Below are 13,960 nucleotides of genomic sequence, written 5' to 3' on the forward strand. Positions count from 1 at the left end.
TTCTCACAGCATCCTCATGATTTGTCTCTTAAATACTTAGACTCCAATTTGGGTAATCTCTCCAAAATGTAGGCTGCCACACATCTGCAAAGCTCCTCTCCTGTTTCTATTCTATTCTGGGATAAGCTCATTGTCCATTTATATGTCTATCTAAAATAAAAGGATTAGTTATCTGTATGTTTTATTCATTCAATAGCTTCTCATAATCTGTACAATGGAAATTCTGACCATTCAGTTTTTCTGATTGTTGGGCAAATCACTTTACGGTGACTAAACCTTATTGAAGAAGTCTGGAATGGCACAAGACTTGATGTCATTATCCACAACTGGATCTTGGGCATCTCCACATTTTATCTCACCTCTCCATACCTTTGTATAAACTTTGTTTTCACATTGACCTGATAATCTTTTTCTGAATGACACTGATATTCATTAGTTCATATCTATATACTGTCATCCAGTTTGAGCCATTAAAGAATTATATAGTTCATCTCTGTACCTACTCACTGTTCCAGGAAATGATAGATTGAAAGTTCCAAAAGTTTGAAATCCCTTATCTAGGTGTTCTCCCCTTCTCCCTCCTTTCCTTCAGTTTAAATGCCTCCTTATGATGCTAGTGTACTCCTCCTTAAATTTTATTATCTTTCTTTTTAAAATATATTTATTTACATACTTTTTTAAAAAAAAAGTAAAATAAATGTTCTTAGCAGGCAGGAATTTTTTTTTCTTACCTCTAGTGCCTGAATACTTGAGAAATAATTACTAATTGATTGTTCTACAAGGAATGTCTATTCTATTTCAGTTTTGCACTGAACATCTTGCATGATAATGGTAAATGCCTTTGGTGAAGATAGAGTATTCCTGTTTTATAGCTCATTTTGTGCTAAAGATGAGAGCGCTAATAATAAGGTAACAAAGTCAGAGAGATTAAATGACTTGATAAGGTTTGAAAATTAAAATGAAAACCAAGTATTCTTAAATTTGGTGTCAATCAGTTCTTTATGCTTTGAATTAGGTACCTCTTACATGCATGCATAGTACACATATACATGCACAGACACACATGTATACATACTTGTATATGCAGGTTGTACATATGCAAGACACAGATTCTCTGAATTTTTACTTACATTGTCTTGCATGTTAAATGATCTGCCTACTTTTATACATAACCTTTTTTAGTAGGGATATTTGTTAATTTACTGAACATATTCTCTGCATCATGAAAAATGAGGCTAGGGAAAATAATTTTCCCTGTTAAAGTGAAATTCCATGCTCTCAGTTGAATGGGATAATACCCTATGTGTTTCAGCTGTAATCTCCTATTTTCAGGAAGGTTATTTATAGCCTGATAGAGAAGATACTAAATATGCTGATATAGACTTCTAACAGATGAAAGCAACAGAGGAATGGTTCTTGATCACTGGAGCTTAATGTAATCTGTCTTGTTGCTGATAAGAAAAGATAGGTCTATACCCCAAATTCCTAAATTCATTAGTCATTTAAAAATTTTAGGCCCAGCCATTGAAATTTGATGAGAAAAAATTCTCCTGTCAAACCAGCTGGTCTAGTGTCTCCCACGGGATGCTCCTGCTTTGAAGATGAACTGCGAACAGAAATGTTGGTAAGTGCCCCCTGAAAAAAAGACTTTATGATACAAGACAGAAAGCCTCTTACTTGCTTTTGAAGTAGAATGCAGCACAGAGCATGCCTACAACGACAATCCCGAAGATGATACAGGAAATTGAAAGCACCTGCCTTTGGTAAACTTCTTCACTCTCTGTGAATAGAAAAAAAAAAAAGTAGAAATTAGAATTTTTTTCAAATTGAAGAATGAGGGAAGAAGTTAGCAAAGAAAAAGAATCATTATTATTTCATTTCTTCTTGTGGATTTTAATACTCAATAACTTCTTTAAACGATGATGTTCTGCCCAATTTGGTATGGATAGTAGCCATGGAGGAGAAAGAACAAGAAATTAAGAAGTTATTAATTCCCCCAACTTTTCTTTATTGTTGTTTCTGAAATTGACTACTTGTGTAATTTTAGACAAGATAATTCATCTTTCCATATTTCAGTTAACTTATATGGAAAATAATTGTGCTGGACTAGGTGATCTCTATAACCTCTTCCAGTTAAATCTATGAGTCTATGAATTCGACATTTGTACATTTTACTATCTGAACATCCAGTTAGCATTTAAATAGCATAAAGTATTTTGCATAACATATGTATCAACAGTGGGCCTAATAATCCATACTGATTGCTTAAGAATTAAAGCAACAAAACTTTATGACTGTTCTTTTTTTTTTTTTTACTTTTTCCTTAGATTTTCTGTCTGTTGTATCTCAGTGTTCCTGGGCGGCTTTCTGGTGAGCCAAATCTCAGATCCCTTTTGAACCACTTGTTACTTGCATTTGTATGTGAAATGTAAAGAATATTGAGTACTACTTACTAATGTTCTTTCTGCTATTGTCACTGTGGTGCTCTCTTATTCCTTTGCCACATTCTTGCTTATTGACAGTATAAAAAGAGATTTTGACTAGTCAGAGTGATGTTTCTGTCACAAGGATTATCGGTGCTTATTGGCAAGGCCATTCAAGAATTTCCCCAAATGTGATGGAAAACTTGATGAATGAGATTTCTATTTGTATCTCCATTACCTGAAGTGCCTATTTAATTCCTTCATGAGAGGAAGAAAAATCTTGTAGAGTCATTAATAACAGTGAGTTGTTGAGAGATTATTGGGACCTAAGTCCAGGGAATTGTTGCTGTTTTTCAGTTGTGTCTGACTCTTCACCCCATTTGGGGTTTTTTGACAAAGATATTGGTGTGCTTTGCTCTTTCCTTCTCCAATTCTAGATAAGGAAACTGAAGCAAATTGGGTTAATTGACTTGCCCATAGTCACAAATACAACTGAAGCCAAATTTGAACCCAAGATGTGTCTTTTTTACTTCAAATCTGGCACTCTATGCACTATGCCACTTAGCTGCCAGGGTCAGGAAAACCTGAATTCAAATCTTTCCTTAGGCTCTTACTAGATATGTGACCCTAATCAAGTCACCAAAACTGCCCCATTTACTTACCTGTAAAATAGAGATAATAATAGTGATTACTCACTACAGTTGTGAGAATCAAATAAGATAATTTTTGTGGTTTTTTGTAAATGTTAAAGCATGATATAAAAGTGAAACATTATTAAGGAAAGCCAGGAACTATAGCACCAAAAAATGCTATATTATTGCCCTAGTTGTCTATGAACTTTTTAGAGATCCTTGTGAACACCCACTGGACAATATCTGTCTCTGTCTCAACTCAAAAGTGTTCCTTTTGAAGAACATGACTCACTGTTTCCACAGAGATAGAATTACTGCTACTATATGGTTTCCTCATCCAAAATATATTTGTCTCATGTTGAGAGAGAGAGAGAGAAAATAGAAGTTTTATCATTAGAAAACCTCCTGAGAAGTCACATAATATTTTAACATCTAACCTAATTAGAGTAATATTTTCTAGAAAAGCTTTGAAACATGGCTTAAAAAGTCTTAAGTTTCTCAAAGACTCAACTTTTAAAATGTATTAGAATATCACATTAAAAAAAAAACACCTATTCCCTCACCATTTCTTTCATCTCACATTTGCATTTTTGTATCAGAATTTTCAAAACTTATAAACAGTCAGGCCAAGGTTTAAAGATCCATTTCGTTCCACCACACATTTCTTTTGTTAATTAATTCAGATACATTGAATGTAAATTATTAGTGAGACAAAATGTGGGAAATGATGTGAAGCAAGAAGCTGAGGAAAATATTTAATTCATAATGAGGACACTACACATTTAAGTGAATCAGCATTCCTTAATCTTAACTGATGTTTCCAGTCTAGTGGACAAGAAAAATCTATAATTTAAGACTAAGTAAAGGCAACAGTCTAAAAATAATATGGGAATTTCAAACGCAAGATGATGAAGTCCTCATTCTGCTTTTATAAGGTGCTTTAAATTTTTCAAAATGTTTTGCCAGGATCTCTTTTGGTCATGTTTATGAGATTCTTATAGTCATTAGGAATGTACTCCCTCCCCTGATTTTTCCTAGTGAGTATTGCAACTATTTACTAGCATCGTGAACCATTTTTGGATGATGATTGTTTTATTAATGTGGTAAGCATAGGATATTTTTAGAAATGAATATTTAAGATTATTAGAAGAGTGGAACTCAGAGAAATATCATACTAATGTTCTATGTATGTGTGTAAGTATAATATAGGACTCTACTCAATGTATATGCTGTTATTTTAACTTCAGCAGAGTTTAAGCTTAGAAAGGTGTGATTAACTTCAAAAGGAACAGATATATATAGTGAGGAATACTGGTCTTGGAATCAGGTAAACCTAAATTCAAATCTTGCCTCAGACATTAAGTTCCATGTCTCTGTATAATTCATATAAACTTTCTGTACCTCTGCTCCTCACCTGAAAATATTTGAATACCACATATAATGTGTCAGGAATTGATCTAATTGCTTTATAGGTATTGTCTAAAATAAGAAGGTTAGACTTAATGGTTTCTAATGTCCCTTCCAGCTAGAAATTTATAATCAAACTGAAGAAATGGTTGTTGGTTGTCTCCATTAACTTGAACTCTTGAATAGCATTTTTTTTTCTGTTGAGGTGCACTTTTACAAGAAATAAGACTTTAACTCCTCCTCCTCCACTCTTTCTCTAAGATAATTTAATTTGATCCTTCTTCGTGGGCTTCACTCATAAATATGCTTTCATTATTCCCTTCGTGACAATCATGTAAGGGGAGGCTTCTAAAATATGCACAGCTTTGCTCCTTCTTGCAGCACATAAATATTGATTCATCAGTTTAGTTTACTATCTCTATATGGATTTGTTCAGGGTTTATATCCTAAAGAATCCGAAAGATTATATCACTCCTGTGGTACAGAAGCTGCAATGGTCTCCAGTTGACTGGCATAGAATGCAAATTTCTGTTTCACACTTGAAGCCCTTTATAATCTTATTCCATCAACCTATATTTCAGACATTTTGCTTCTCATGTAGTCTATGTTGCATCCAAATAGGCATTCTATTTTTTTTTTTTAATTTCCAAGTCTTTGCATAGACTGTTCCAATATAGAACCCTATGCCTACTGACCGCATCTTCCTAGGACTTTTATCCATCTTCAGGGGCTTAATTGCCAGCTTCTAAAGAGAGATTTTCTTGATTCATCAAGTTATTAGTGTTCACACTCTTAAGTGACCCTATATTTACTCTGTACATATTTCTTATTTATTTTTCAGCCTAGGTTACACCTCCATCCATAAAACACAGTCTTCTCAAAATTTTGTTTTCCTGTGATTTTCTTTTAACATTAGTTCTAACAGTTCTCATTGTAACACTGCATTTTTCATTTTCTTTGCCTTCCTTCTTTGAGGTTCTAGTGCAAAACTATAATAAACAATCTTTGACCTTCTATGTTAAATCATTATTTTGATTTTTCAAAATATTATTTAAGTAATTTTATTCCTTAATTCTTACTAGATTATTTTTATTAAGCTTCTCAACTCCATAGGGATTTTTCTAGTTGTTTTACCTTAATTTATTTGTTGTAGTTCATAATATGTCCTCCTATTTCCTGTTCCCTTTCTTCACTTCCCTTTGGTTTCATTTATCTATTTTGTTCTTCATTGTATCATATCTTTCACTTTGTATTGTTTTGTCATTTGCTTAGTCTCTCACTGCTAATTTATTCTGTGGGTTTATCCTTATGAGGATTTCTTTTCTTTACCTTTTGTTGTAATTCATTACTTTATGACAAGCATACCTTGCTGTTTTGAAGTATAACCTAGACTAGGAACTCTCATTCTTTTTTTTTTTTTTTTTTTTTTTTTTAATAGCCTTTTATTTACAGGATATATGCATGGGTAACTTTACAGCATTAACAATTGCCAAACCTCTTGTTCCAATTTTTTACCTCTTATCCCCCACCCTCTCCCCTAGATGGCAGGATGACCAGTAGATGTTAAATATATTAAAATATAAATTAGATACACAATAAGTATACATGACCAAAACGTTATTTTGCTGTACAAAAAGAATCAGACTCTGAAATATTGTACAATTAGCTTGTGAAGGAAATAAAAAATGCAGGTGTGCATAAATATAGGGATTGGGAATTCAATGTAATGGTTTTTAGTCATCTTCCAGAGGAACTCTCATTCTTACAAAGGTTTTTTTCTACCATTTTTATCACTGAGAGATCATAGATTTTCCAGTTCTTTCAAAATTCTGCGCCTACTTACTTGAAATAATCAAAGACATCTCTAGGCATTCCCAATTGACTTATTTATCTTTATTTCTTTAGATATATTAGGTATCAATTCCTTTATTCTCTTCCCTCCCCACCTTGCCCTTCTGAGTTCAGATATTCTCCTTGGAAGATAAAACAAGCAACATATGAGTCAAGCAACTCCTCCTTTCTTGTCATCTGTTATGGATATATATATATATATCGGTTTAAAGCAGGGAAATACCTTAAAAGGAGGTCATTGACTTCAAGCTCTTATTTTATCCCTAAGGTAACTTTAGACAGGGAGGTTAAATAATTTATCCAGGATTATTCACCTAGCAATCATTTGATGCAGACTTTGAACATAGGCCTTTATTGACTCCAAACTAGAGCTCTAACCTCTAGGCAACATTTTCTCTCCACCTCCATTAAATAACAGTTTTATACCTTTCTTGATCATCCTTTTTCCCCTCCAATATTAGTAAAAAAAAAAAATTTCTTCCTATAGATTTCTTTGACAGTTTCAGCATATTCCATGCATTAGCATTTCTGACATTATAATTAAAGGATCATACCATAGTTTTACAATTACTTTCTTTTCTCTATTCTGTTTCCATTTCTGCATATGGTTATTTAAAATTTAGTATAGGTGTGAGATTCCTATTACTGAAAAGTTAATAACTTTGAACAATCACCCCCTTTCTTCCTCAGCAGAATTATTTCTCTTTATTTTAATAAAAAAAAATGTATTCTTCAGAGCTTCCCATATCCCCTCAGGCTGACTTCTCCAGTAGAACTTTTGTTCATGATAACTGATTTATTTGTCTGTGGAGCCATTCTAATAAAAAAAAAATCCTTAAATCTAAAGTGTGTATGATTGTATGCTTCATTTTCTTTTCCTCTTTTACAAATCAGATGATGGTATTATTCCCATATTTTCCATCCTAGAAATGAATACCTCTTTGTGGTAAGAAACAGATCCAGTATTTTCCTTAATTGAACCTTCCCACCTTTTGGAGCAGTCACTTATATCTTTGTTGTATCTTTTTCTTGTTCTATAATGTATAATAGCTTATATTATAGATCATGTTTTATTTAAACATTGCTTCTTTCATGGCATTTATCAATACAACAAATTTTAGGTAGGTCTGTATAACACAAGGTTTTATGCAGGGATATACAAAAACCTCAAAGACTTCATAAACTAATAGTATAGTACTTAGTAAATGTCTTTGAATTGGTGGCAGCTGTGTTGTACAAGGGATAGAGTGCTGGATCTGGAATCAAGAAAACTCATCTTCCCGAGTTCAAATAGAAATTACTAGCAATGTGATCCTGACCAAGTCACATAACCCCATTTGCCTCTGTTTTCTCATCTTTAAAATGAGTTGGAGAAGGAATTGGCAAATCATCCAGTATCTTTGCCAAGAAAACCCTAAATGGGGTTACAAGGAATTGTACACAACTGAAAAAAAATGACCGAACAAACAAACATCGTTGAATTAAATTTTGTGTCTTATCTCCCCTATTAAATTGTAAACATGAGAGAACAGTGGTTGCATTTGATTTATCTTTTATCTTGCTCAAAGCCTAATAGAATATTTGCTCATAGTTATTGGGAACAACAATAGTTGGACTACAAAGCACTCTGTACTCTTGTCATTGTTGGAATAAGTTAAGCACCTTTAAGAGATGAGGGGTATTCAAGAATTATAAGATCTCCATCCTTGAGACAGAGAGAGCATGACTTATGGTGTAAAGTAGATCAAATCATGACAAAGGAAATTCAAATAGCATTTGCTGATTTTCTTAGAAATGCCTATTTTGTTTTTAAAAAAACAATGCTAAGGACCACAATTCAATGGTATACATAGGAACAGCACAAATGGGAAAGTAGGTCTATTTTAAGATTGTGCAGAAATAACTGGGAAGTAAGAAGTGACTTAAAGAATTGAGTTAAGTAGCGATCACTCATGTATAGTGCATACTTTGTGGTTTTTGTTGTTTATCAAGTGTAGTTGTACTTAGCATTGATTGTTAGTCTTTTTGCTTTCAAAATAATTGGACCTTGCATAGCCTGGATCTGTCAGTTAATCAGTAAGTTAATAAAATGTATTAAGCTCCTACTCTATGTCAGACACTACCAAATTCTAAGGATACAAAAAACAAAAAAAAACAGGGTAAAAGTTCAGGGCCAGAAATACCTCAAAATTTAATAGGCAAGATAACAAGCAGATATGCTTTATACAATACAATTAGGAGATAATTAAGAGGAAAAAGACACTAAAATTAAGAGAACTGGAAAAGATTTCCAGGAGAAGTTCAGATTTTAATTCAGACTTGAAGGAAAATAAGGAAGCCAAGAACCAAAGAAAATGAAAGATTACATTCCAGAAATGGGGGATTGTCCCAGGAAATACTCAGTGACAAGGAAGGGATTGTCTTGTTCATGGCTGTGGTCTTCTCTTCTTTTGTATAATATGATCGTTCTCTAGGAGCAGGTTTCTTGGGGAGGTTCTGGAGGCAGCCTTAGTTTCAGTTCAGATCAATAACGACCTCAAATGCAGCCAGGAGTTAAAATCCAATCTTTTATTCTTTCTCTGCCAACTTCAGCCTCTCCTCTTCCGAATCCTTCATTCTGCCCGACTGCAGTCTCTGGCTTTTCAATCTCCCCAACTGACTTCTCACTTGTGAATCTCCCGAAGTCTCCTCACTGACTTGTGGCTCTCAATATCTCCAACTGACCCTCGCTGAGACTGAGAGCTTCCTATATATGATCTCTTAAAGGTGTGAACCTTTGACTATCTCATACTGAATCCTGAAATCTCCCAAACTTGTGAACTAATGTGTGAGCTAATGTGTGAACTCTCAAAGGTGTAAACATAAGCATTGTTTCTACCAATTCTAGTGACTTAACACCTCATTTCAAGATCTGGCTCATAACACATGGCCAAGTAATGAAGCTATTGTTACTGAATCTGGATGAAATAATGAGCAGGATGAATATAGTAAGAGATATAAAAGTGTGGTAATGGTAAGGGAGTGCTAGAACCTTCAAATAAGATGGGTTTCCCAAACATGGAGAAATAGTTGTCTTCAATCATGCAATTGTTGAAAGTAATAAGACCTCTGGGAACAGGGTTATGGACAAAAGAAAAAAAGGAAGAGTGTCTACGTATATTTGTTGGAGAAAACTAGACCCACATTAGCTTTCTGTATGCCTGCCAAGTTGAACTGGATTTTCAGTACTTATTGAAACTCTCCTTTGATGACCTATATAACAAATGCTGAAAAAGCTGAACCATATGCTTATAAGAGAAAGCATTCACTTTGCTTTGTGAGTCCCCTGACTGAAGATGGAGGAGCAAGAGCAAAAAATCCTTACCCACATTATTATTTATAACCAGTAGCCTCAGGTTTTTTCTGGACTTGTGAGGACCTAGTTTTATATCTTAAGGACTTTTCAATAATTAATACTCTCTGAAACTTATGTTTGCTTCCACCCAAAGATTCTCTCTGGGAATAACACAGTATCATTTATTTCAATTTTACATCTAGGTTTTCTCATTTTTAAAAATTTGTAAACATTGACCATGGAACAAATTTATTATATACAATAAAAAAATAGCAAAAACAATACTGTACATTTTCTTTCTCAGATAAAACTGTAAAATAACAAACATTCCAAAGCTTTTATCACAGTTCTACCATAGTATCCCTCAATTAATCTAAAATTCTCGAATGAATGAAATGGTCACAGTGCATTATTTACCACCAATTATATCTCACCAATTATATCTAGTATTAAATTTTTGCCTGAAAAAGGAATAAAATAGAAATTTTCACCCTTTTATGCCATGTGCTATTTTCTCACATTTGGATATATTTCTCATTGCATAGATTTTTTTTTTCTCCTTCAGTAAACTACATGGTTCATTCCACATCCTAGTTAGGACCATTTCTTTTTCACAAGGCAACTGATGACATTGTTAGTGGGTGAAAATGAATTATTACCTTCTACAATGTTTCACTAGAAGTTAAATCATAAAACGATCTTCCCATGAAATATAATCAAACAAATAAGCAATTGAATGAAACTAAATTAAATAAATAAATGTAAAATTAAATTTAAAAGCAAATGAACACATAATACACATGTTATAAATACACATATAATACATACATAAACACACATTATATATACATAACATTTAATGTATGTATGTGTTATATGTGTACTATATACATATATAAATTGAGTGAATGGTTTTACATGTCCTTATCAACCCTTTTCCTTCTCTTAGAAGAAATGCAGTATGAAAATAACTTTTTAATAGATATTTCTCATTCCTTCCCAATTCTATCAGTTGTACCTATGAATTCAGAAATATGGTTCTAAGTTATAGCCCTGATCACATTATTTACTTAATACTTGAGACGACCATCTACAACAGCTGCCTTCATTTCTTGTTCTCTCACTCTCTTAAGTCTACATTGGCATCTAAACTCAGTATTCAACAAAACTGTGCTCTTCAAAGTTATCAATGATCTCTTAATTACCATATTTCATGATCTTTTCTCAATCTTCTTTCTTCTTGACCTCTATGCAGTTTTTGACACTGTTGATTGTCTTTTTGTCCTGGATACTCTCTTTTATCTAGACATGCTGAACACTATTCTTTCCCAGTTTCACTACTATCTATTTGACTGTTACTTGTCATGGTATTTCCTGGTCCTTCATCAAGGTTATGTCTATTAATGGCGGATATCCCACAGGGCTATGTCCTAAACTCTTTTCGCTTTATTCTCTATACTATTTTTTTTTTTTTGATGACTTCCTCAGCTCCCATGAATTTACATAAGATCTCTATACTGATGATTTTCAGCGATATCTATCCTGCCCAACTTCTCTGCTAACTTTGAATCTTACATCTCTAAATGACTTTCAGACATGTCAGAATGGGTATCCAACAGAAATCTTAACCTCATTATGCCATAAGTGACCTAATTTTCTTTCCCACTAAAACCTTACCACCTCCTTTTGTGTTCAGTCATTTCAGTCATGTCTACCTCTCAATGACTTCATTTGAAATGGCAAAGATACTGATTTGTTATTTCCTACTCCACCTCATTTTACAATTATGCTGATTTAGTGATACCATTATTCATTCCCAGTCCTGTTTGTAAATCGATGTTTGGGGAGTCTCTGTTGATGAAGGTAAAATCCAGTCACCTGCTTTTTTATTACCTCCTCTCCATCCATACCAAGTTATACCCCACCTATTAAACATTACATACAGGCATTGGAGAAGACCTGAGACACAATGGCCTATTCGCTTTTAATGATTTGTATCTATCTCAATGAAAGTTATCACTAAAAACTAGATCCATTTTGAATCTCTTGTTGATCATTAGTGCTAAGTCCAACAGCATGTTGCTATCTTGATAAACTTTGAATAAAATCTATTTAATTCTCTTTATTCTGAGTTTTAACTCATTACTTGGGATGAAAGACTGAATAATTTTTTTCTTTTAAACACCTCACTCAATAAAACAGTGACTCAGTCATCTCCATGATGAAATCCAAAAATCCTCTGTTTATTTTTCAAGTCACTTCATAATTTGCTTCCTTATGTTCCCAGTCATTTTACAACTTACATATAGTGTTCTTATACGTACATGTCTAGTGACACTGATCTCCTTGATGATTCTGAAGTAAAACACACCATCTTCTGGACCTGGGAATTTTTCCTATAATTCTACAATGCCTGGTATGCTCTCTTTCTCTGATTTCCTCCAAAATCCCAACTAAAATCCTAACTTTTACAGGAAGACTTTGCTAATCCCTTTTATTCTATTGCCTTCCCTTTGTTGATAATTACTTATGTATATTTTATACACCTTGTTTATATTATTTAGTATTTATTTGCTTGTTATTTATTTATTTATATATTAAAGTTCCTCAAGGGCAAGGACAGCCTTTTGCCTCTTTTTGTAGCCCTTGCACTTAATGCAGAACTTGGCACATTGAAGGCATAAGATGAAGATTTATTGATTAATTTATACAACTTATTTGTGAGTTCCTCAAGGGTATTGGCAATGTTTTTGCTTTTTTTTTTTTTTTTTTTTTTTTTAATAAACTCAGTGCTTATCACAATGCTAGCATATAGTAAGGCTTAAGAAATGATTTTATGTTACTGGGTCAGGTAATTGAAAACCACCTATACCACACATTGCTTATCAAATCAAATCAAAATTGTTTATCATTACCTTATCCCTTTAAAATTTCTCTTTTTTGTCTTGAACAGAATCTATTATGCTTTAACTATAGTAAAATTTTTAAAAAAGCATGGGTAGCAATTCTATTTTCAGATAAAGAAAAGAAAAAATAGATCCTATTAAAAGAGATAAGGAAGGAAATTACATCTTGATAAAGAGTACTGTAAACAATGAAGTAGTAATGATACTAAATGTGTATACACCAAATTGTAGAACAGTCAAATTCCTAGAGAAGATTTTAAGCCAGTGACAGGAAGAAATAGACAGCAAGACTATACTAGTGGGGGACTTCAAACTTATGAGACTATATACCAAACCTATGGGATACAGCCAGAGCAGTTCATAGGGGATATTTTATATGTAATAGCTATATGTATAAAACAGAGAAAGAAGACATTAATGAATTGGGCATGCAACTAAAAATGCTAGGGGAAAAAACAAATAAAACCGCACAAATATCAAATTAGAAATTCTCAAACTCAAAGGAGAAATTAACACATTAGAAATTAAGAAAACTATTGAACTAATAAAACTAAGTTGATTTTATAAAAAAAAAATCCAGTAAAATAGATAAACTTTGGTTAATTTGATCAGAAAAAGGAAAGAAAAAAATCAAGTAACCAACATCAAAAATGAAAAGAATAAAAGAATAAATATACCACCAATGACAAAGAAATTAAAGCAATAATTAGGAGATATTTTACTCAACAGTATGGCAATGTCTTACAATCTAATTGAAATGTATGAAAGTTTACAAAAATATAAATTGCCCAGGTTAACAGAAGATAAAATAAATTACTTGAATAGTCCCGTTTTAGAAAAAGAAATTCAACAACTCATTAATGAACTCCCTAAGAAAAAATCTGCAGGTCCAGATAGATTCAAAAGTGAATTCTACCAAGAATTTAAAGAACAATTAATTTTAATACTATGTAAACTATTTGGGAAAATATGTAAAGAAGATGTACTGCCAAATTCCTTTTATGATATAAATATAACACTGATATCTCCAACCAAGAAGAGCCTGGTTTCTGAGAAAGAAAATTAAGACCAATGTCCCTAATGAATACTGATACAAAAAATTTAAATAGAATAATAGCAAAGAGATTATGGCAACTTACAAATAGGATAATACACTATGACCAAGTGGGATTTATACCAGGAATGCAGGCTGGTTCAAGATCAGGAAAACTATTACCTTAATTGATATCAATAACAAAACCAACAGAAAAAAATCATGATAATCTCAATAGATGCAGAAAAAGTTTTTGACAAAAAATCTATTCCTATTAAAAACACTAGAGAGCATGGAGATGAGGAGATGAAGGAAACTTTCCTTAAGATATTAAACAATATCTATCTAAATCAACAGCAAGCCTTTTTTTTTTT

At 32.7% G+C, this 13,960-nt stretch overlaps 1 protein-coding gene across 1 annotated transcript in view; it reads right to left on the reverse strand.

The window, feature by feature from the left end:
• LOC100928663 (pro-neuregulin-3, membrane-bound isoform) overlaps positions 1–13,960 on the reverse strand; it is a 176,004-nt gene that overhangs the window by 40,794 nt on the left and 121,250 nt on the right. Inside the window, exon 2 of the mRNA XM_031949465.1 lies at positions 1,678–1,780. Coding sequence (XP_031805325.1) covers positions 1,678–1,780 — 103 coding nt within the window. The remainder of the gene's footprint in view (positions 1–1,677; positions 1,781–13,960) is intronic.

This window comes from Sarcophilus harrisii, chromosome 2, assembly GCF_902635505.1.
Source record: "Sarcophilus harrisii chromosome 2, mSarHar1.11, whole genome shotgun sequence".
Classification (NCBI taxonomy): Eukaryota; Metazoa; Chordata; class Mammalia; order Dasyuromorphia; family Dasyuridae; genus Sarcophilus; species Sarcophilus harrisii.